General features: G+C 37.0%; 3 gene segments (V, D, J or C); all 3 read right to left on the bottom strand.

The window, feature by feature from the left end:
• Window positions 1–1,301: 1,301 nt before the first annotated feature.
• LOC137200187 (immunoglobulin lambda constant 6-like) lies at window positions 1,302–4,078 on the bottom strand. The segment is given in 3 exon segments: window positions 1,302–1,916; window positions 2,666–2,749; window positions 4,057–4,078. Coding segments are annotated over 3 exon segments (429 nt in total).
• A 2,433-nt stretch (window positions 4,079–6,511) lies between these two features.
• On the bottom strand, window positions 6,512–13,912 carry LOC137200185 (Ig heavy chain C region-like). The segment is given in 3 exon segments: window positions 6,512–7,434; window positions 8,411–8,611; window positions 13,388–13,912. Coding segments are annotated over 3 exon segments (828 nt in total).
• Window positions 13,913–20,346: 6,434 nt separating this feature from the next.
• Window positions 20,347–25,554, bottom strand: part of LOC137199570 (Ig kappa chain V-III region MOPC 63-like) — an 89,506-nt gene continuing 84,298 nt past the window's right edge. The window contains 2 exon segments of the V gene segment in view: window positions 20,347–20,904; window positions 24,653–24,675. Of these exon segments, the coding sequence occupies window positions 20,585–20,904; window positions 24,653–24,675 (343 nt within the window).

Raw genomic sequence — 25,554 nt, 5'->3', positions numbered from 1 at the left:
TTTGTAAAGACAGATTTAGCAGAGAGATGTGGAACAGAAAGCCAAAGAGTTTCCACAATTGCGCAATCAGTCAACAGGAAGATGTAGCCTACTCCACCTCATCTCTTCCTCTCAGTTTCACAAGGACAGGTGTGCTTAAGTGTGCTTTGCATGACTTTTATGCATCACTGCTCCCCAGACATTTAAGTTCTGAATGTTCACAGCAAGTCTGAACTGTTTTCATGCACTAACACTGAAAACTGCATGATGTTGCCAATAACTCTGCTGGTCATGTTGGGTTTTCTGAGTCAGGGTGAGAGATTTTTGGCATTTATGGTTAAATTGTCAAATGTTCATACTTGGCGTAAATATTAAGTGTGGTGTAATATATTAATATTACAATATTAAGTGTTACTTCATTCTGTCAAATCTAAACATTGATTTCTGAAGTTTATATTTAATTTTCTCATTTCAGAGTCTTCTGCCAATAATTTTCTTACTCAGACTGACAAATCCAAGTCTGTTAGTCTTGGAGGGACGGTGACCATCAGCGCCACAGGGAGTTCAAACATTCGTAGTGATCTCAGTTGGTACCTTCAGAAACCTGAACAAGCTCCCAAACTTCTAATATACAAAGCATCAACTCTAAACTCAGGAACTCCATCTCGATTCAGTGGCAGTAGATCTGATTCTAGCTACACTCTGACCATCAGAAGTGTTCAGGCTGAAGATGTTGGAGATTACTACTGTCTTGGTGACCATGGTGATGCCACATTCACACAATGATTTATAGCAGTACAAAAACCTTCTTCAGTTTGACTGAACTGAAAACAGCCTGCTGCAGCCGCAGAGGGTTGATGAAGAGACTGTGATGAGGATAACTGGTGGAGTGAAGATAACACTGTGACTCTGACACACAAGAGTCATCAAGCAGAACCACAATGACCCTAAATAAAACTGAAACAAACTGACAGATGCTCTTCTATTTACAGTTAAAACTTAAATTCTTGTCAGTTAATTCCATCTGTGTATGAGTATGATAGAGACACTGAGCTTTTGTTCCAGTATAGCCACTGATAAAAACAAATATTTGACAGATTTTCCACTAATGCAGCCCAAAAGGAAATTAAGTTTTCCAATTTATTATTTAAAATTTTAAAATTCCAAATGATTTCATACTCAAACGTCACAATGTAATAGAAAACAACCATCTGCTGTACTGTTGGGCATACTTAATTATCATGTATGATGATATTTGGATGATCAAGAAGGCATTTTTCATAACGAATATCTTTTTAAAGAAATACAAATACACTGACTCATTATACTCAACAGTTTTATTGAATAATGGTTCAATGTTCATTTCACACTTTACATGTATGAATAGTTTCTCTTGGAGTGAAACTAAGAATATTAAGTCTCATTTGAAAAGTAATGAACATAAAGCAGAATATAAGGAAGATCAGTATTAGAAAGCAACATGCACATTAAAACACTGAGTAGAGAGATGTGAAACTTGCAGAAACAGCTGAACAGAGAAGATCTGTAGCTTCATCAAGATCTCTAGCAAAGAAAAAGAAGCATCATTTCCAGACAGGAAGTGTTGCTGAAGCTCTACTCTGAGCAGCGGTCAGGGTCCAGGGTTTGAGTGACAGGGGTCTGTCCACTCAGACTGGCCTCACAGCTCACTGAGCCCACCTTCCTCCACTGGTCTGCAGAGAGGCTCAGGGTGCTGCTCCGGCTGTAGTGGCCGTCCCTCCCCAGGACCTCCAGGCCGTGTGACACCCCTGAGGAGCTGCTGCTGCCCCCCACCTTCCAGTCCAGCCTCCAGGCTGAGGGGAAGCCCCCGCTGGACAGACACACCAGTGTGGCACTGCCCTGCTGCAGCTGCTCTCTGGAGGGGGGGAGGACGGTCAGGGTGGGCCGCACCACACCCACTGGAGGAGAGAGAGGGGGAGGAGAGGGGGGAGAAAAGACAAAGACGGAAAACTTTAGAGCTTGTGCTGCTGTTGCACTCATACACTAAGAATCAAATCAGATACATGAGTTGAATTTAAATGCAACTAAAAAGGTCAATTTATATTAATTATTGATGATGATCTTCATATCTGTTTATTTTCTTGTGTTTAAACTGACAGAAGTGAAACACTCGTGTGAATACAGTTAAAACTTTGTCATCTGTCTCTTTCACTTCCTTTTCACTAAATGTGAAATAAATGAACTGTGAACACAAAGCTGAGCTGCATTAACTGATAAAATCATATTAATGGTAAACAACAATAGATTTTAAAAACAGTTTGGATGATCAAAATAAGTAAATTAAAAAAAAAAAAAAAAAAACTACTGATGTTTCATAAATAATTTTTTTCTTTCTTTCTTTTACTGCTGTCAAACATTTGAATGCAGATAATATTTATAAGTTAAATAAAAGTTAAAAGTCATCGTAAAAATAATATATTAGAAAATGTATGTTTATCTTTTTTATCCAAAAATGTATTATCTTAAATACTGAATGAATTTTGATCTCTGCAAAGTTTCTTCTCAGATTGTGAGATCAGCCTTGTTTGATTAATAACAAAAAACAGAAAATCATGCAAACACTGAACTTAATCACAGTGTCATGAAATATTTGATAAATGGTATAAATTCTATATCTTGTAAAAAGTAATAAATCTCTGGTACTTACAGTCAACGATGAGTTTGGTTCCTCCACCAAAAGTGCTCCACAGTGATACAAACTCATTAAGTGGCCGTACAAAAACCTCCTGCACTGTGAACAAGCATCTATCCACTTAAAAAACTCTGTTTTTTAAAAATTACACAGCAACACTTATACTTTATCAAATCTACAACACTTTTTTAATAATAATGATTGAAATTATTGTATGTAACAAGAATATTTCTTTAAATTTTCTTTACTTTTCTACATCTGACAGAAGAAGGATTACAGTCTACTTTTTACAGTCATCACAGTTTCATATCTGTTAACAGTTATACATGGTTAAATTAACATGATGCTTCATAATAATATAGATTTACAATCTCATATTAATCAGAAGTGAAATATATATATATATATATATATATATATATATATATATATATATTGTAGATATATATTAATATATATCTACAATAAACCCTGTAAGTCGATTAAACGTAGACAAACAGACACATCATACCAACCACTGTCAACACAAACTTTTCCATAAATCCTCAACTGCAGTTCTATAAATATTATTTTCCATTAAGATCATAGATGGTGTAAATCCAAACATTATTTCTCCTGATTTTGTGTTCCACGTTGCCTTCAGTCTGTTGAGAGCAGAGAAATCATTTCCATAGAGAGGAGGCTTTGCATCGTCAGCTGATCCTCCAGTGAACTGAGAAGGTTTATAGTCCTGTGAGTTCAACACTGCAGGACTCAGATCTGTCAGTCAACACAGCAGAAAGCACAACCACCATGACTCTCATCACCATCCTCATCTGGACGCTGGCCTGCTGCTGTTTTACAGGTTCATTCACTCAGCAACATTTCAAACATGATGTGTTGCCTTTTCTGTCATTAATTTCTGCTGATAAATGAAAGATTTGTTTCTGTCTGCAGGATGCAGCGGTCAGGTGACTGTGACTCAACCTCCAGTAGTGACATCTACTCCAGGATCCACTGTCACTCTGACCTGTAAAACCAACCCGGCTGTTTATTCCAACTGCGGTGATGGTCAATGCATGTACTGGTATCAACAGAAATCTGGACAAACTCCAAAGCTCCTAATAAGACATGTGAGCATACGTCATTCAGGAACACCAGCTCGGTTTAGTGGCAGTGGAAGCAGCTCTGACTTCTCTTTGACCATCAGTGGAGTTCAGACTGAAGATGCAGCAGTTTACTACTGTCAGAGTCACCATAATGTAGGCAGTGACTGGCCGTTAACACAGTGATTTGTAGTCGTACAAAAACCTCCCTCAGTCAGACTGCAGAGACACTGAGCTGTTACAGCAGGAACCGACTGCAGCTGCTGAAGAGGAAGAGACTCTGACACAGACCACTGAACACAGAGCTGACAGTAACCTCACCAAGCACAAACCTTAATGCCATCGCTACTTATCTTTTCAAACTCAGATTTTTACAATTTTCAGTTATGAGCAGAGACTATTTTCACAGTTTTCATTGCTGCATCATCACCATGACCTTAATTTAGAGCAATAGGTCATCCAGCTGCAACAATGTTGTTTATGCCCCAAATTAGAAAATCTGGATTTCAAGACTAACTGCTAACTTTTTCAGCTCAAACCACCTAAAGTACCCGAATGCCAATCAACATTTTGCTCTTGTACCTGAGCCATCGGTCTTGTTCTCACCACTGCTGTAGTAACAACTTTGATTAAAACAAATCATTCACACTTACTCTGATACATACAAGCCAATAACAATGCCCTTAATATGCCCAAATATAATGGTTATTTATGCAGATAACAATGTACAACCAGAATATAGCAACACTTATTATAAATCATGCAAAATGTTTAAGTGTCTGAGCACTTTTAGTACAGTTCAGTTGTTATATTCGAACATTTCTCCTCTCATCTTGTCCTCAGTCGAAGCCCCACTCTGCTATAATTATAGTTGATATTTTATCTCCTGCTCCTCCCTGCTGCTACGCTGAATTGTGTTATAAACTTGCATTTGTTCATTCTGACTCTGAGCTGTTTATTATGTTTTAATACAGAGTCCTGCAAAAATAGAGCAGATATATTGATAAGAAGATTGATGTTGTTTATTGGTATGACTGAAGTCAGTTAAGATAACATTATAGTGAGATCATACAACTGTTATAATGGAGCCTGTTCAACAAGCAAAGCCAAGAATGTTTCTGCGAATGTGCAGAAATAACAGTTTTTTTTCTGATACTGATATAACTGTGCTGACAGACAGATTATTGTCTTTGGAATCTGCCAAACATTTTCCCTCCTCACACATACACAGGTATGTGTTTGCCTATGAAATGTGTGTTTTGAATGGCTGCTGTGCATCACTGCTCCTTAACAAGTTTTAAGACGTGTCACTAAGACCAGTCTGTGCAGTGTCTCTGACAGTGAGGTTAATGATGATGATGATGTTACTGACTCCGCTGCTCATCACGCTGGTGTTTGGACTTCATGGTAAGATGTAGTGATTTTCTTGTGTTAAACTGAACACTAAGCTTTGAACATGTTTATTATGCTCCATTAATATTACACTTTAAAACACAGATTTCATGTTTTTGAACACTGTACTTTCTTAAAAGCAGTTTTTAAAAATGATTTAAAAAATATACTTTTATTTCTTTTTTTCCAGGATCAGGTGCCAGTCCATCTGTGACTCAGTCTCCTGCATCAAAGGCTGTCAGTCTGGGGGAGACAGTCTCTCTGAGCTGTTCAGCCAGTACAGGAGTTGATGATGATCTCAGCTGGTACCTGCAGAAACCTGGACAGCCTCTCAAACTGCTGTTTTATAAAATAAGTAGCAGTCAATCTGATACTCCGAGTCATTTCAGCAGCAGTGGATCTGAACCTGAATTTACTCTGACTATCAGTGGAGTCCAGGCTGAAGATTCAGGAGATTATTACTGTATGGGAGCATATAGGGGCCCAGTGTTCACACAGTGATATAGAGTCGTACAAAAACCTCCTTCAGTCATAGTTTGACATGTTGCAGCTGTGAGTTTCTGTAGCAGACTCTCACATGGACGACTGCTTCACTGAACACCACATTGTAGTTTCAGAGGCGAAAAGTAACAAAGTATTTTCGCTCCAGTTCTGAGCAGATATTTAAAAAATTGGCACTGAAGTATTTATAATCCACGAGATATCATATGTTTTCTTCACTACATGTATTTATCTTACAACTAAATGTCTTACAGAATAATGTTCATATCAAAATAGTAATCAGCATATAATACACACAGAGTATATGTAATATTACAATCATCACAGTATATTGAGATGATACACTGAGAACAACCTGGTGTTGAGTCTCAAGTGTGAAGCCAGAATAATTAGAGAATTCTTCAACCTGGTTACATGTTAACTTTACAAAATGAATAATGTTAGATATTTTACTTAGTGTCACTTAGAAGCACTGTCCGTACACCGGAACATAGATAATCTACAATATTAAAATAATTCTTGCATTAAATTCACTGCCAGGGATCGTTCTTCACAATACAAACTTTTTCTTGTCATATTTTTATAATTTACAAGAAAATACTATTAATTAATGGATTATTTTTGTGTTCCATTTTTGACAAAGTTGTTTTAGTTCCCACAAGGTTTCCATAAAGACCTTGTAATAACAAACCATAATTTTGCTACATGAATAAATTAGAGGAAGTTATCAGACAGAGGGGAAGAGAAAGTCCTGATTTACATTACAGTTGGGTTATATTCCAACGATAAAACAGCTGCAGATGTTCAACTGAACCCAGTATGACTGATTTTAGATTCTTCTACGAAAATGAAATGTAAAAAAAACTGGTTGAAAGATATGACATGAGAGAATGAAATATTTATTTCTCCTTTAGAGGCGCACAAAATAATGTATGTGACTATATTCAACATATTCAAGATAAAAGGAGATGACACATGAAATGCAGAATGAAAGTAGATCACATTTACATTCAACACACAGCTGTAAAGTCTAAAGACACCACATCATGTTTTGTTTATATTAACACTCAGCAGAAAAGCTCTGACAAATGTTACCTGATCATATATTTTATTTAGTAGACTTTGTTCTCACCAAAAATCTAATTTAGAAAAGCCATTGTCGATATTTTTTACCATGATATAAACTTTCAAAGTTGTAAAATTTCTTACCAATCTACATAAGACAAAAGACCAATATTCTTCATCATATTATTCATCAGTGAAAGCTTTATTAGCAAAAACATTAATCATCAACAGGACAGTTATTAAGCACACTCACATCTAGCTGCTGAGCTACACACATTACTCTCTAAGTTGTTGTTGTTCTCTGTCACACAAAGCTTCAGTTTACTCTACAGACATTAAAACTCATATTGATCAGATGAGCAGGTGTGTTCCTCCTGCTCCCCCCAGACACAGCTCCTGTCCTGGGCTTCAGCCAGCCCCTCTAGCCCTTACACTGGCTCCTGTGGAGGGACTTGATCTGGCTGTGGTCATGATGGAGGACCTTGCAGGAGTACAGCTCTCCTTCCATCCAGCGCTCCTGGCTCAGGCTCAGGATGCTGCTGCTGCTGTAGCGTCCGCTCTTCTCCTCCTCTGAGCTGCTCAGGACCCCCTCTGTCACCTCTCTACCGTCCACCTCCCAGCTCACCACGGCTCCCTGAGGAGAGTAGCCGGTCAGCAGGCAGGCCAGCGTGGCCGAGCCCCCAGAGAGCTGCTCAGAGGAGGGGGGAAGCAGAGAGACTGAGGGCCTGACCATGGGGCCAGCTGGAGGGGAGAGCAGAGACACACAAGGAGCAGATTAACTTCTACTGTAGGACAGACAGCTGAGTTATGATACATGACAGAGGTTAACAATGCTGTGGATTAACTGTGTGTGTCATATAAAGACATGACAAGGTTAGCTTCTAAAAATCATCCATCAAAGAAAACTGAATTTCACGTAACTATATAACAAATGATGGAATAACAAAGACTATTAACAGTAAAGTTTTATAAACATTTCCGGGAAATATGTTGTTAAGTATATTCTGTTCAAGATGATTGATTATCAATTTAAAATATAACTCACTGACACATTCAAACTCATCAAAATCATGTTATTCATTGCTGTTACTTTTGGATTGATTTGAATTAAAAATGAATAGAAAATGAATTTAACAGAATTAGCAGAAATTTACACGTAAAGAAAACAAACAACTGAAACTTTGCTATCATAAAATATAGTATGATGTTCATACTGAAAACAGATATAAAAAAAATTTCATCAATTTAAAAATAAAGGTTTTGGACAATTTGCAGTTTAAATAAGTGTAAATACACAAAATGATCTTTTACTTAAATTAAGTTGTTTTCAAAACGTTTATTTGTCTTGAAAAGTTCAACAAGAATTTATAAACATCCTAAACTAATTGGAGCCCTTGTTTTTCTTTTTTATGTAATTTTAATGTCTTCTGTTTTTTTGTTTATATACATTTAAATATAATAAATTTTCCCAAACAATCATAAAAAGCTCCATAAAACCAAAATCATTTGTATTTCTCTCTCTCAACACTTTTCTTTTCTCATGGGCTGAACTGTCAGAGTGCCGTAACACCAGCAGTGTATTGAACTCTTGTTATTTGTGTTCTTAATGAGAAGCAGTTATTAATTAAATCATCAGTTAACAGCAGTTGTAACTCCATCGACTATAGAAATTGTCAAATATCACATTTTCAACAATTAACAGATAAATCACACTTACTTGTCACAATGAGTTTGGTTCCTCCACCAAACGTGTTCCACAGTGGTTGAAGCCAGTTAAGACATCGTACAAAAACCTCCGTCACACAACAGTGAACACAGAGCGCACAAATATAACAAACTTGCACAACATAATACTGACAGATACTAAAATTACTCAAGTCTACAGCTAAATAATAGTCATATAAATATTTCTGACCTCAAAGAGTATTTATAAAAAATATCAAATAAGAGGAAATATGCATATAGATGGAGTGTTGTGTAAAATAAAAGCAGATCTCTATATGTTAGTTGCACTTTTGCAATATTTCAATAATAAAATAAATGAATATAAGTGACAATTATTCTTCCAAAGTCGGAATTCATCATTTTCGTCATTCTCATTATGGAGCATTTTCATATTGACACTTTGCATCATCAGCTGATCCTCCAGTGAACTGAGAAGGTTTATAGTCCTGTGAGTTCAACACTGCAGGACTCAGATCTGTCAGTCAACACAGCAGAAAGCACAACCGCCATGACTCTCATCACCATCCTCATCTGGACGCTGGCCTGCTGCTGTTTTACAGGTTCATTCTCTCAGCAACATTTCAAACATGATGTGTTGCCTTTTCTGTCATTAATTTCTGCTGATAAATGAAAGATTTGTTTCTGTCTGCAGGATGCAGCGGTCAGTTGACTGTGACTCAACCTCCAGTAGTGACATCTACTCCAGGATCCACTGTCACTCTGACCTGTAAAACCAGCCCGGCTGTTTACAGAAACAATATCGGTGATGATTATATTTTCTGGTATCAACAGAAATCTGGAGAGGCTCCAAAGTACCTAATAAGACATGTGAGCATACGTCATATAAGAACACCAGATCGGTATAGTGGCAGTGGAAGAAGCTCTGATTTCACTTTGACCATCAGTGGAGTTCAGACTGAAGATGCAGCAATTTACTACTGTCAAAGCATTCATCAAATAAACAGTGCTAATGTCTTCACACAGTGATTTGCAGTCGTACAAAAACCTCCCTCAGTCAGACTGCAGAGACACTGAGCTGTTACAGCAGGAACCGACTGCAGCTGCTGAAGAGGAAGAGACTCTGACACAGACCACTGAACACAGAGCTGACAGTAACCTCACCAAGCACAGAAAACTTATTCACATCAATATATTGGCAAATAGTTTATTTCAGACTGATTTAAGAGATTTTTGCAAACAAGACTTAAATCACTAATTACATCATGATGCTCTCTTCACATTCATCCTCAGCAGCAGAGCTCTGAACATTAATAAATCACATATTTAATTAATGATTTTCACCCTCATGAAAATCCAGACACCACACACCTGTTAATGAACACAAAGTTATATGAAGATGTAAAAACGTGAATATTTGCAACATAAAAAAAGGATGACGTCAAAGTTTTGTAAATGAATTTTAAAGTTTTGATGATCTCTCACTCCTCCTCACTTCTGCTCTTTCTGTTTCACAACAACAGGTGTGTGTTTGCCTTCTTAAATGTATTTTGCATGACTTTCATGCATCACTGCTCCTCAGAGTTTAAGTTCTTGTGTCACAGAGAGTCTGAACTGCTTTCATGCACTCACACTGAAAACTGCATCAGGATGATGTCGCCAATAACTCTGCTGGTCATGTTGGGTTTTCTGAGTCAGGGTGAGAGATTCTGAAAATGTTTGGTGCAAATCCAGTCTGTGTTCTCCCTTTTACTTTTGCTTAAATGTCTTTTCAATTTTTCTCTTCTCTTATGTTATAAATTCGCGTTCCAAAGGATGGTAAAAGTTCTACTCAAGATTCATATTTAATTTTTCATTTCAGAGTCTTCTGCCAACAAATTTCTGACTCAGACTGACAAATCCAAGTCTGTTAGTCTTGGAGGGACGGTGACCATCAGCGCCACAGGGAGTTCAGATATTGAAGATGATCTCAGTTGGTACCTTCAGAAACCTGGACAAGCTCCCAAACTTCTTATATACCAAGCATCAACTCTAAACTCAGGAACTCCATCTCGATTCAGTGGCAGTAGATCTGGTTCTGGCTACACTCTGACCATCAGTGGTGTTCAGGCTGAAGATGTTGGAGATTACTACTGTCTGGGCTACCATAGTGGTAACACGTTCACACAGTGATTTAGAGTCGTACAAAAACCTCCTTCAGTTTGACTGAAGTGAAAACGGCCTGCTGCAGCTGCAGAGGGTTGATGAAGAGACTGTGATGAGGATAACTGGTCGAGTGAACACAACACTGTGACTCTGACACACAAGAGTCATCAAGCAGAACCACAATGAACCCAAATAAAAGTAAAACAAACTGAAAGATGCTCTTCCATTTACAGTTACAACTTCAATTCTTGTCAGTTAATTCAATATCTTTATGAGTAAACTGGAAACATTGAGCAAATATTTGACAGATTTTCTACCAATAGCTGCACAAAATGATACAACTACAGCCCAAAGGTAAATAAACATTTTAAGGATCCAAAGGATTTCATACCTATAATTATTGTCACAAGTAAATTAAAGAGCTACAATCTCCTATACTATTAGGTATACTTTGATATCAAGTATGATGATATTGTGATGATTAAGAAGTTATTTTTCATATATGTTAAAGGAAATACTGACAATGACTCATTATAATCAACAGTTTTATTGAATAATGGTTCAATGTTCATGTCATATTTTAAATGATGAATAATTTGTCTTGGAGTGAAACCAAGAATATTCAGTTTCATTTGAAAAGTAATGAACATAAAGCAGAATATAAGGAAGATCAGTATTAGAAAGCAACATGCACATTAAAACACTGAGTAGAGAGATGTGAAACTTGCAGAAACAGCTGAACAGAGACGATCTGTAGCTTCATCAAGATCTCTAGCAAAGAAAAAGAAGCATCATTTCCAGACAGGAAGTGTTGCTGAAGCTCTACTCTGAGCAGTGGTCAGGGTCCAGGGTTTGAGTGACAGGGGTCTGTCCACTCAGACTGGCCTCACAGCTCACTGAGCCCACCTTCCTCCACTGGTCTGCAGAGAGGCTCAGGGTGCTGCTGATATGGTGTAGCTAAATGGTGTTTGTACTCGTAATTTTGAGATTTAAAGAAATGAATCCACTGAAAAGTCACTTTATTTTCTGCTAAAACTGGATAACTAACACTTAACCAAATGTACAAAATGTTTTTTTATTGATGTGGCTTTAAATTTTTTCTTGAATCAAAACAATTTGCATCATTTTTCTGAAAGTTTGTACAAGTGACAGCAAAACAGGTTGATTTTCCCTGAAACAAATTCAGATTGTAAACATGTTACATATTTGAGACAATGTTAAATAAACACAACATTTCTAAATAATCATAAATATAATTAATCATAAATTACAGAATGAGTATATAGTGTATTTGTGAAAACTTGTTTGTAAAAAAAATAAGTAAATAGATACCAACCACTCCCATTCAAACAAATGTTGTAAATCCTCAAACTTGTTTCCAAAAGAAGTTATTTTATTCCATTAAGATCATAGATGGTGTAAATCCAAACAATATTTCTCCTGATTTTGTGTCCCATGTTGCCTTCAGTCTGTTGAGAGCAGAGAAATCATTTCCATAGAGAGGAGGCTTTGCATCGTCAGCTGATCCTCCAGTGAACTGAGAAGGTTTATAGTCCTGTGAGTTCAACACTGCAGGACTCAGATCTGTCAGTCAACACAGCAGAAAGCACAACCACCATGACTCTCATCACCATCCTCATCTGGACGCTGGCCTGCTGCTGTTTTACAGGTTCATTCACTCAGCAACATTTCAAACATGATGTGTTTCCTTTTCTGTCATTAATTTCTGCTGATAAATGAAAGATTTGTTTCTGTCTGCAGGATGCAGCGGTCAGGTGACTGTGACTCAACCTCCAGTGGTGACATCTACTCCAGGATCCACTGTCACTCTGACCTGTAAAACCAGCCAGGCTGTTTACAGATCTAGTAATCGAGATGCTATGTACTGGTATCAACAGAAATCTGGACAGACTCCAAAACTCCTGATAAAATTTGCAAGCACACGTGAATCAGGAACACCAGCTCGGTTTAGTGGCAGTGGAAGCAGCTCTGACTTCTCTTTGACCATCAGTGGAGTTCAGACTGAAGATGCAGCAGTTTACTACTGTCAGAGTTACCACAGTGGTGGAGGGTTCACACAGTGATTTGTAGTCGTACAAAAACCTCCCTCAGTCAGACTGCAGAGACACTGAGCTGTTACAGCAGGAACCGACTGCAGCTGCTGAAGAGGAAGAGACTCTGACACAGACCACTGAACACAGAGCTGACAGTAACCTTACCAAGCACAAAATATGTATTCACTCCACTACATAGAGTAAGTTTATTTCTTGTCATTTTTCTAGAGATTTTAAACATTTATTGACACTACGTCATGTTTTTTTCACATTTACTCTAGCTCTGAAAAAAGGTTTTCTGATCACATATTTCAGTCATGATTTTTTCCTAAATCTAATCCCCAAAATATATTTTTCAAATATTTTGTCATGATATAAACTTGATTTCTTTACATGTTCTCATTACTTTATTATTTCACTTTCATTACCAATTAAAATTGTTATTCATATGATCATTTAAGTCCCAAACTATTCATTTTCCACAGAGAGGAGTATAAATTGTATCAATTGAAGTTGTAAAACTTCTTACTTCTCCTCATCAGATAAAAGACCAATATTCTTCATCATATTATTTATCAGTGAAAGCTTTATTAGCAAAAACATTAATCATGAACAGGACAGTTATTAAGCACACTCACATCTAGCTGCTGAGCTACACACATTACTCTCTAAGTTGTTGTTGTTCTTTGTCACACAAAGCTTCAGTTTACTCTACAGACATTAAAACTAAATATTGATCAGGTGAGCAGGTGTGTTCCTCCTGCTCCCCCCAGACACAGCTCCTGTCCTGGGCTTCAGCCAGCCCCTCTAGCCCTTACACTGGCTCCTGTGGAGGGACTTGGTCTGGCTGTGGTCCTGATGGAGGACCTTGCAGGAGTACACCTCTCCTTCCATCCAGCGCTCCTGGCTCAGGCTCAGGATGCTGCTGCTGCTGTAGCGTCCGCTCTTCTCCTCCTCTGAGCTGCTCAGGACCCCCTCTGTCACCTGTCTACCGTCCACCTCCCAGCTCACCACGGCTCCCTGAGGAGAGTAGCCGGTCAGCAGGCAGGCCAGCGTGGCCGAGCCCCCAGAGAGCTGCTGAGAGGAGGGGGGAAGCAGAGAGACTGAGGGCCTGACCATGGGGCCAGCTGGAGGGGAGAGCAGAGACACACAAGGAGCAGATTAACTTCTACTGTAGGACAGACAGCTGAGTTATGATACATGACAGAGGTTAACAATGCTGTGGATTAACTGTGTGTGTGACACTGTGATCAGACAGAGGAGAGGCAGTGAGAAATGAGAGGAAATGAGGGTTTTGTTAAAAAAGCTAAATGGTGTTTGCACTTGTAATTTTGTCATTTAAAGCAATGAATCTATTGTGGCAAATCATCATAAATCACTAAGAATTAGACAATTTACAACATGGGCTTGGCGTAAATGTAATGCTTTATCTATCTCTATCTACTTTATAATGTGTTAGAGTAAATAATTACTCTTGCAATGATTTTCTTGATGAGTTTATATAAAAGTTAAGAGGTGAAACACTAATGTGTGATTACAGTTAAAGACTTTGTCATCTGTTCGTTTTACTTCCTTTTCACCACATCAAACTAACCAACTGTGAACACAAACTACAGCAAAACTGGATCTAAATATAAACTCATTTATTTGTTTTACAGAAACCAACATCATATTTTAAATCTAACAACTGTTTTAATGTTAAAAAATAATGAATAAAGATCAAGTTATTTTCTTGCTGTTAAAATGTTTGTCAGACAAATTTTACAACTGGATTTTGTGAACAAACAATTGGTCAAAAGTAAAATATGTGAAAATTTAAGGGTTTTTTGCCAATATTTCATCATAACATCATTTACAATAATAAAGATTTATTAATATCTTAATATTTTCCCCAAACTTCACTATCAGCCAAGATTAATACAAAGCAAAAAATACCCACAATATGTAAAATACACAGCCGGTCAGCAGGCAGGCCAGCGTGGCCGAGCCCCCAGAGAGCTGCTCAGAGTAGGGGGGAAGCAGAGAGACTGAGGGCCTGACCGTGGGGCCAGCTGGAGGGGAGAGCAGAGACACACAAGGAGCAGATTAACTTCTACTGTAGGACAGACAGCTGAGTTATGATACATGACAGAGGTTAACAATGCTGTGGATTAACTGTGTGTGTCATATAAAGACATGACAAGGTTAGCTTCTAAAAATCATCCATCAAAGAAAACTGAATTTCATATAACTATATAACAAATGATGGAATAACAAAGACTATTAACAGTAAAGTTTTATAAACATTTCCGGGAAATATGTTGTTAAGTATATTCTGTTCAAGATGATTGATTATCAATTTAAAATATAACTCACTGACACATTCAAACTCATCAAAATCATGTTATTCATTGCTGTTACTTTTCGATTGATTGGAATTAAAAATGAATAGAAAATGAATTTAACAGAATTAGCAGAAATTTACAATTACAGACAACAAACAACTGAAATTTTGCCATCATAAAATATAGTATGATGTTCATACTGAAAACAGATATAAAAAAAAATTCATTAATTTAAAAATAAAGGTTTTGGACAATTTGCAGTTTAAATAAGTGTAAATACACAAAATGATCTTTTACTTAAATTAAGTTGTTTTCAAAACGTTTATTTGTCTTGAAAAGTTCAACAAGAATTTATAAACATCCTAAACTAACTGGAGCCCTTGTTTTTCTTTTTTATGTAATTTTAATGTCTTCTGTTTTTTGTTTATATGCATTTAAATATAATAAATTTTCATCATAAAAAGCTCCATAAAACCAAAATCATTTGTATTTCTCTCTCTCAACACTTTTCTTTTCTCATGGGCTGAACTGTCAGAGTGCCGTAACACCAGCAGTGTATTGAACTCTTGTTATTTGTGTTCTTAATGAGAAGCAGTTATTAATTAAATCATCAGTTAACAGCAGTTGTAACTCCATCGACTATAGAAATTGTCAAATATCACATTTTCAACAATTAACAGATAAATCACACTTACTTGTCACAATGAGTTTGGTTCCTCCACCAAACGTGTTCCACAGTGGTTGAAGCCAGTTAAGACGTTGTACAAAAACCTCCGTCACACAACAGCGAACACAGAGCGCACAAATATAACAAACTTGCACAACATAATACTGACAGATACTGAAATTACTCAAGTCTACAGCTAAATAATAGTCATATAAATATTTCTGACCTCAAAGAGTATTTATAAAAAATATCAAATAAGAGGAAATATGCATATAGATGGAGTGTTGTGTAAAATAAAAGCAGATCTCTATATGTTAGTTGCACTTTTGCAATATTTCAATAATAAAATAAATGAATATAAGTGACAATTATTCTTCCAAAGTCGGAATTCATCATTTTCGTCATTCTCATTATGGAGCATTTTCATATTGACACTTTGCATCATCAGCTGATCCTCCAGTGAACTGAGAAGGTTTATAGTCCTGTGAGTTCAACACTGCAGGACTCAGATCTGTCAGTCAACACAGCAGAAAGCACAACCACCATGACTCTCATCACCATCCTCATCTGGACGCTGGCCTGCTGCTGTTTTACAGGTTCATTCACTCAGCAACATTTCAAACATGATGTGCTGCCTTTTCTGTCATTAATTTCTGCTGATAAATGAAAGATTTGTTTCTGTCTGCAGGATGCAGCGGTCAGTTGACTGTGACTCAACCTCCAGTAGTGACATCTACTCCAGGATCTACTGTCACTCTGACCTGTAAAACCAGCCCGGCTGTTTACAGAAACAATATCGGTGATGATTATATTTTCTGGTATCAACAGAAATCTGGAGAGGCTCCAAAGTACCTAATAAGACATGTGAGCATACGTCATATAAGAACACCAGATCGGTATAGTGGCAGTGGAAGAAGCTCTGATTTCACTTTGACCATCAGTGGAGTTCAGACTGAAGATGCAGCAATTTACTACTGTCAAAGCATTCATCAAATAAACAGTGCTAATGTCTTCACACAGTGATTTGCAGTCGTACAAAAACCTCCCTCAGTCAGACTGCAGAGACACTGAGCTGTTACAGCAGGAACCGACTGCAGCTGCTGAAGAGGAAGAGACTCTGACACAGACCACTGAACACAGAGCTGACAGTAACCTCACCAAGCACAGAAAACTTATTCACATCAATATATTGGCAAATAATTTATTTCAGACTGATTTAAGAGATTTTTGCAAACAAGACTTAAATCACTAATTACATCATGATGCTCTCTTCACATTCATCCTCAGCAGCAGAGCTCTGAACATTAATAAATCACATATTTAATTAATGATTTTCACCTTCATGAAAATCCATACACCACACACCTGTTAATGAACACAAAGTTATATGAAGATGTAAAAACGTGAATATTTGCAACATAAAAAAAGGATGACGTCAAAGTTTTGTAAATGAATTTTAAAGTTTTGATGATCTCTCACTCCTCCTCACTTCTGCTCTTTCTGTTTCACAACAACAGGTGTGTGTTTGCCTTCTTAAATGTATTTTGCATGACTTTCATGCATCACTGCTCCTCAGAGTTTAAGTTCTTGTGTCACAGAGAGTCTGAACTGCTTTCATGCACTCACACTGAAAACTGCATCAGGATGATGTCGCCAATAACTCTGCTGGTCATGTTGGGTTTTCTGAGTCAGGGTGAGAGATTCTGAAAATGTTTTGGTGCAAATCCAGTCTGTGTTCTCCCTTTTACTTTTGCTTAAATGTCTTTTCTATTTTTCTCTTCTCTTATGTTATAAATTCGCGTTCCAAAGGATGGTAAAAGTTCTACTCAAGATTCATATTTAATTTTTCATTTCAGAGTCTTCTGCCAACAAATTTCTGACTCAGACTGACAAATTCAAGTCTGTTAGTCTTGGAGGGACGGTGACCATCAGCGCCACAGGGAGTTCAGATATTGAAGATGATCTCAGTTGGTACCTTCAGAAACCTGGACAAGCTCCCAAACTTCTTATATACCAAGCATCAACTCTAAACTCAGGAACTCCATCTAGATTCAGTGGCAGTAGATCTGGTTCTGGCTACACTCTGACCATCAGTGGTGTTCAGGCTGAAGATGTTGGAGATTACTACTGTCTGGGCTTACATACTGGTGACACGTTCACACAGTGATTTAGAGTCGTACAAAAACCTCCTTCAGTTTGACTGAAGTGAAAACAGCCTGCTGCAGCTGCAGAGGGTTGATGAAGAGACTGTGATGAGGATAACTGGTGGAGTGAACACAACACTGTGACTCTGACACACAAGAGTCATCAAGCAGAACCACAATGAACCCAAATAAAAGTAAAACAAACTGAAAGATGCTCTTCCATTTACAGTTAAAACTTCAATTCTTGTCAGTTAATTCAATATCTTTATGAGTAAACTGGAAACATTTAGCTCTTGTTAATTTCAGCCACTGATAGAAACAAATATTTGACAGATTTTCTACCAATAGCTGCACAAAATGATACAACTACAGCCCAAAGGTAAATAAACATTTTAAGGATCCAAAGGATTTCATACCTATAATTATTGTCACAAGTAAATTAAAGAGCTACAATCTCCTATACTATTAGGTATACTTTGATATCAAGTATGATGATATTGTGATGATTAAGAAGTTATTTTTCATATATGTTAAAGGAAATACTGACAATGACTCATTATAATCAACAGTTTTATTGAATAATGATTCAATGTTCATTTCACACTTTACATGTATGAATAATTTCTCTTGGAGTGAAACTCAGAATATTAAGTTTCATTTGAAAAGTAATGAACATAAAGCAGAATATAAGGAAGATCAGTATTAGAAAGCAACATGCACATTAAAACACTGAGTAGAGAGACGTGAAACTTGCAGAAACAGCTGAACAGAGAAGATCTGTAGCTTCATCAAGATCTCTAGCAAAGAAAAAGAAGCATCATTTCCAGACAGGAAGTGTTGCTGAAGCTCTACTCTGAGCAGCGGTCAGGGTCCAGGGTTTGAGTGACGGGGGTCTGTCCACTCAGACTGGCCTCACAGCTCACTGAGCCCACCTTCCTCCACTGGTCTGCAGAGAGGCTCAGGGTGCCGCTGATATGGTGTAGCTAAATGGTGTTTGTACTCGTAATTTTGAGATTTAAAGAAATGAATCCACTGAAAAGTCACTTTATTTTCTGCTAAAACTGGATAACTAACACTTAACCAAATGTACAAAATGTTTTTTTATTAATGTGGCTTTAAATTTTTTCTTGAATCAAAACAATTTGCATCATTTTTCTGAAAGTTTGTACAAGTGACAACAAAACAGGTTGATTTGCCCTGAAACAAATTCAGATTGTGAACATGTTACATATTTGAGACAATGTTAAATAAACACAACATTTCTAAATAATCATATGTTACAGAATGAGTATATAGTGTATTTATGAAACCTTGTATGTAAAAAAAATAAGTAAATAGATACCAACCACTCCCATTCAAACAAATCTTGTAAATATTCAAACTTGTTTCCAAAAGAAGTTATTTTATTCCATTAAGATCATAGATGGTGTAAATCCAAACAGTATTTCTCCTGATTTTGTGTCCCATGTTGCCTTCAGTCTGTTGAGAGAAGAGAAATCATTTCCATAGAGAGGAGGCTTTGCATCGTCAGCTGATCCTCCAGTGAACTGAGAAGGTTTATAGTCCTGTGAGTTCAACACTGCAGGACTCAGATCTGTCAGTCAACACAGCAGAAAGCACAACCACCATGACTCTCATCACCATCCTCATCTGGACGCTGGCCTGCTGCTGTTTTACAGGTTCATTCACTCAGCAACATTTCAAACATGATGTGTTTCCTTTTCTGTCATTTATTTCTGCTGATAAATGAAAGATTTGTTTCTGTCTGCAGGATGCAGCGGTCAGGTGACTGTGACTCAACCTCCAGTAGTGACATTTACTCCAGGATCCACTGTCACTCTGACCTGTAAAACCAGCCAGGCTGTTTACAGATCTAGTAATCGAGATGCTATGTACTGGTATCAACAGAAATCTGGGCAGACTCCAAAACTCCTAATAAAATTTGCAAGCACACGTGAATCAGGAATACCAGCTCGGTTTAGTGGCAGTGGAAGCAGCTCTGACTTCTCTTTGACCATCAGTGGAGTTCAGGCTGAAGATGCAGCAGTTTACTACTGTCAGAGTTACCACAGTGGTGGAGGGTTCACACAGTGATTTGTAGTCGTACAAAAACCTCCCTCAGTCAGACTGCAGAGACACTGAGCTGTTACAGCAGGAACCGACTGCAGCTGCTGAAGAGGAAGAGACTCTGACACAGACCACTGAACACAGAGCTGACAGTAACCTCACCAAGCACAAAATATGTATTCACTCCACTACATAGAGTAAGTTTATTTCTTGTCATTTTTCTAGAGATTTTAAACATCTATTGACACTACGTCATGTTTTTTTCACATTTACTCCAGCTCTGAAAAATGTTTTCTGATCACATATTTCAGTCATGATTTTTTCCTCACTGAAAATCTAATTCCAAAATATATTTTTCAAATATTTTGTCATGATATGAACTTGATTTCTTTACATGTTCTCATTACTTTATTATTTCACTTTCATTACCAATTAAAATTGTTATTCTTATGGTCATTTAAGTCCCAAGCTATCCATTTTCCACAGAGAGGAGTATAAATAGTATCAATTGAAGTTGTAAAACATCTTACTTCTCTTCATAAGAAAAAAGACCAATATTCTTCATCATATTATTTATCAGTGAAAGCTTTATTAGCAAAAACATTAATCATGAACAGGACAGTTATTAAGCACACTCACATCTAGCTGCTGAGCTACACACATTACTCTCTAAGTTGTTGTTGTTCTTTGTCACACAAAGCTTCAGTTTACTCTCCAAACATTAAAACTCATATTGATCAGATGAGCAGGTGTGTTCCTCCTGCTCCCCCCAGACACAGCTCCTGTCCTGGGCTTCAGCCAGCCCCTCTAGCCCTTACACTGGCTCCTGTGGAGGGACTGGGTCTGGGTGTGGTCCTGATGGAGGACCTTGCAGGAGTACACCTCTCCTTCCATCCAGCGCTCCTGGCTCAGGCTCAGGATGCTGCTGCTGCTGTAGCGTCCGCTCTTCTCCTCCTCTGAGCTGCTCAGGACCCCCTCTGTCACCTCTCTACCGTCCACCTCCCAGCTCACCACGGCTCCCTGGGGAGAGTAGCCGGTCAGCAGGCAGGCCAGCGTGGCCGAGCCCCCAGAGAGCTGCTGAGAGGAGGGGGGAAGCAGAGAGACTGAGGGCCTGACCGTGGGGCCAGCTGGAGGGGAGAGCAGAGACACACAAGGAGCAGATTAACTTCTACTGTAGGACAGACAGCTGAGTTATGATACATGACAGAGGTTAACAATGCTGTGGATTAACTGTGTGTGTGACACTGTGATCAGACAGAGGAGAGGCAGTGAGAAATGGGAGGAACTGAGGGTTTTGTTAAAAAAGCTAAATGGTGTTTGCACTTGTAATTTTGACATTTAAAGCAATGAATCTATTGTGGCAAATCATCATAAATCACTAAGAATTAGACAATTTACAACATGGGCTTGGCGTAAATGTAATGCTTTATCTATCTCTATCTACTTTATAATGTGTTAGAGTAAATAATTACTCTTGCAACTTTGTCATCTGTTCGTTTTACTTCCTTTTCACCACATCAAACTGACCAACTGTGAACACAAACTACAGCAAAACTGGATCTAAATATAAACTCATTTATTTGTTTTACAGAAACCAACATTATATTTTAAATCTAACAACTGTTTTAATGTTAAAAAATAATGAATAAAGATCAAGTTATTTTCTTGCTGTTAAAATGTTTGTCAGACAAATTTTACAACTGAATTTTGTAAACAAACAATTGGTTAAAAGTAAAATATGTGAAAATTTAAGGTTTTTTTTGCCAATATTTCATCATAACATCATCTACAATAATAAAGATTTATTAATATCTGCTCAATGTTTTCCCCAAACTTCACTATCAGCTGAGATTAATACAAAGCAAAAAATACCCACAATATGTAAAATACACAACCGGTCAGCAGGCGGGCCAGTATGGCCGAGCCCCCAGAGAGCTGCTCAGAGGAGGGGGGAAGCAGAGAGACTGAGGGCCTGATCATGGGGCCAGCTGGAGGGGAGAGCAGAGACACACAAGGAGCAGATTAACTTCTACTGTAGGACAGACAGCTGAGTTATGATACATGACAGAGGTTAACAATGCTGTGGATTAACTGTGTGTGTGATATAAAAACATGACAAGGTTAGCTTCAAAAAATCATCCATCAAAGAAAACTGAATTTAATCTAACGACACAAAAAATGATGGAAGTAACAAAGACTATTAACAGTAAAGTTCTATAGACATTTCTGGGAAATATGTTGAGAAGTATATTCTGTTCATTATTGATTATCAATTTAAAATGTAACTCATTGACACATTCAAACATAACAAAATCGTGTTATGCAGTGCTGTTACTTTCAGATTGATTTGAATTAAAAATGAATAGAAGATTAATTTAACAGAATTAGCAGAAATTTACACGTAAAGAAAACAAACAACTGGAACTTTGCCATCATGAAATAAAGTATGATGTTCACATTGAAAAAAGATATAGGTATAAATAATTTACAGTTTTATACTTTTATACAAAATTATCTTTTACTTAAATTAGTTTTTTTCAAAATACTTATTTGTCTTTGAAAAGTTCAACAATAATTTATAAACATCCTAAACTAATTGGAGCCCTTGTTTTTCTTTTTTATGTAATTTTAATGTCTTCTGTTTTTTGTTTATATACATTGGTATTAAAACATTTTTTTTCTAAATGATGATAAAATTTCCACAAAACCAAAATCATTTGTATTTCTCTCTCACCACACTTTTCTTTTCTCATGGGCTGAACTGTCAGAGTGCTCAAACATCAGTAGTGTGTCTAATATCACATTTTCAACAATTACAGATAAATCACGCTTACTTGTCACAATGAGTTTGGTTCCTCCATCAAACGTGTTCCACAGTGATTGAAGCCAGTTAAGACGTCGTACAAAAACCTCGGTCACACAACAGCGAGCACAGAGCGCACAAATTCAATTTCATTTAGAATAAAATATGACTAAAAAAAAAATAACACTGGCAGTATGAATACTCCAAGTAATACATGTAACCAGACTGTCCTCCCAGAACCACAGTACATTTTCAAAAGTGGAAAATTACAATGATACTACTACTACTACTACTACTACTACTACTACTACTACTACTACTACTAATAATAATAATAATAATAATAATAATAATAATAATAATAATAATGAATAGAGGAAAGTTATTGAGTTTGGATATTGGTATTGATATTTTATACAGCAGGACTTAATGGCTATACAACACTACATTTGTTAAAGAAAGATTTAGAGTATTCTAACATATTTATTTGTGTATATTTACTTTGCTGGGTACTGTATTTCAAGCTAAAATATACTAAAAGAAGAAATGTTTTTTTTTTACATTGACCCAAACCCATTATCAACTTATTTGACATAGCACCTACTACAGGCCTTTTTACACAGAGGACATTTTGACATGCCACAATGGGAAAAGCATAGGTGTAAATAATCAAATTAATGATGGCTGAATTTCATTTAGCTGCTTCAGTTTCAGGGTCCTGATATTGTGCACACTGACTCATTGTCACACTGTCATGGCTTACTAGGACATTTGAATAGAACAGAGGCACCATTAGTGTTATTCATAACATTTTTGCTTTTCCTAATATGTCTTCTGTGAAGAATGCCTACTATACGGTACTTTAGTTAATGCATCTATGATTAATATTTCTGAGAAGGATCAGTCATAATAAGTGTTTTTGTCGGTGACACTTACAGTTAAGTAATTATTATTTCTTCTCCTTAAAGCTGCACTATTTTTTAGTTAAAATGTGCTCCCAAGCATATTGCAAGTCACATTTTGAATGCATGGATTTCAAAAATATTAATGTATCTATGTATTCTATCACCAAACAGTTTCCTCAACCTTGCTATAGCTGCATTCAATCCCAATGCAAAGCAGAAATGAAACTGTGATTTACATGAACACGAGAGTCACAATTTGTCCCTTAAGAATAAAACGGCTCCAGATGTTCAACCCAACCCTAATTTGTTTTCCAATTTTCAGCACTGTACAATAAAAGGTGATAAAGAAGCTGCAAGATTAGGAATGAATACATAAAATATTTATCTTACAGTATCTCCCAGAACACAAATGGAAAGTGAACATGAAATGCAAAATACTATTAGATCACATGCATGGCAGGTAATATTTGTTTTCATCTAGTGTCATCATGAAGTCAAAGTTTCCATTCAGACAATACTTTGCTTTATAATTAAATATTGCTAAACTAAAGACGTTACCCATCAACCTCAGCTGTACTTTGTGTTTAGTGCTAATTAGCAAATGTTAGCATGCTAAGATGGTGAACATGGTAAACACTATAACTGCTTGGCATTAGCAATGTCATTTAGAGCATGTTTGAGTGCTGATGTAGCATTTAGCTCAAAATACAGGCTCACAGAGATGCCGGCTTTTAAGAATGTTCTTGCAATGAACTTGTCTTTGGTGCAGTTAAAGGATGGGTTCACAATTTTTCATGTCTGTCCTAAAACAATATTCAGGTGCCCAAATGAACACTGAAACAGGTTTTTCTTGCTGTAATCATTCCACCTGTTCATACTGGGCATTAAAAGATCCCTTTATAATGTGCTTCCAATATAAGTGATTGAGGATTTTGAAGCTTCGTTTTGTGGAGCTTCAGGAGTCCAAATTGGTCAAATCAAGTAGATATCTTTCAACATTTTTAGTGCCAAATTTGCAGTTTCTGTTTCTATCCTTCTACTGCAGCTCAACAGGGAAAAACTGTCCGAGGAAACAAAGAAAATAAGATATCCACTTAAATTAACTAAGTGACTGCTGGTGCATCATATTAGATTTAGATAACATTTTAAGTACATTATTTAACAAACTGAGAATTTTGTTTCCTCCATCACTTCCATTGTAAGAGTATTTGAAAGGGATCTTTTAATGGCCAGTATCAGCAGGAGGAAAACCTGTTCCACTGTCATATGAGTACCTGACTATTGTTTTAAAGCAGACTGGAAAAATTGTGAACCCGTCCTTTAAGAGTGCGAGAGAGAGTGTGTGTGTGTGTGTATGTGTAAGGGAGGTACTCTGAAGTTTTTTTGTTTGTTTCGTTCTTTTTGTTTTTTTTTCTGTGGAAAACCGAAACAAGGGGGAAACAAAAGTGGTTATGGTTATAGCTCTGGTGTTATGTTTGGAAACTAGAATTAGTTTCAGATTTTGGGTTAAATTTAAATTTGGTTGATTGTTAATCTTCAAGCTAAATTCACAGAAACTGTAGGGATTAAGGCTAGGAAATTAAGATTTGACAGAAACAAAGCTCACAAATAACAAACAAGGACAACAGTCTCTAAGTGTGTGTGTGTGTGTGTGTGTGTGTGTGTGTGTGTGTGTGTGTGTGTGTGTGTGTGAGCCCTTTTGTACCATTTGCTGCGTGCATTGTTCATGACGAGGATTACATGTTATTGGATTGGTTACGAGTGACGTAGGCAGACATTGTCTGACAGGAGAGAGTCAAGTTTGGATATGTTCCCAGGTCAGCACTATGACGTAGGTAGACTACAGAATTAACAAACATGCAAACATCACACCACTGATAACAATGGCATGCCATGTTTTCTGCAGCTGTAGCTGGTATTCCAATGTTAAAAATATTCTCATTCATCTTTAAGTTTAATTTCCTTTTATCTACTACCATACATAAATACTGATTCCACCCATTAAAGATTTAATTACAGCTGGAATATACAGAATACACCATGTTGACATGGCTGTGATAGTATTTCTC

The sequence above is a fragment of the Thunnus thynnus genome, chromosome 16 (assembly GCF_963924715.1).
Source record: "Thunnus thynnus chromosome 16, fThuThy2.1, whole genome shotgun sequence".
Classification (NCBI taxonomy): Eukaryota; Metazoa; Chordata; class Actinopteri; order Scombriformes; family Scombridae; genus Thunnus; species Thunnus thynnus.
The sequence above is the reverse complement of the archived record's forward strand: the minus strand, read 5'-3'. Positions and strand labels throughout refer to the sequence as shown.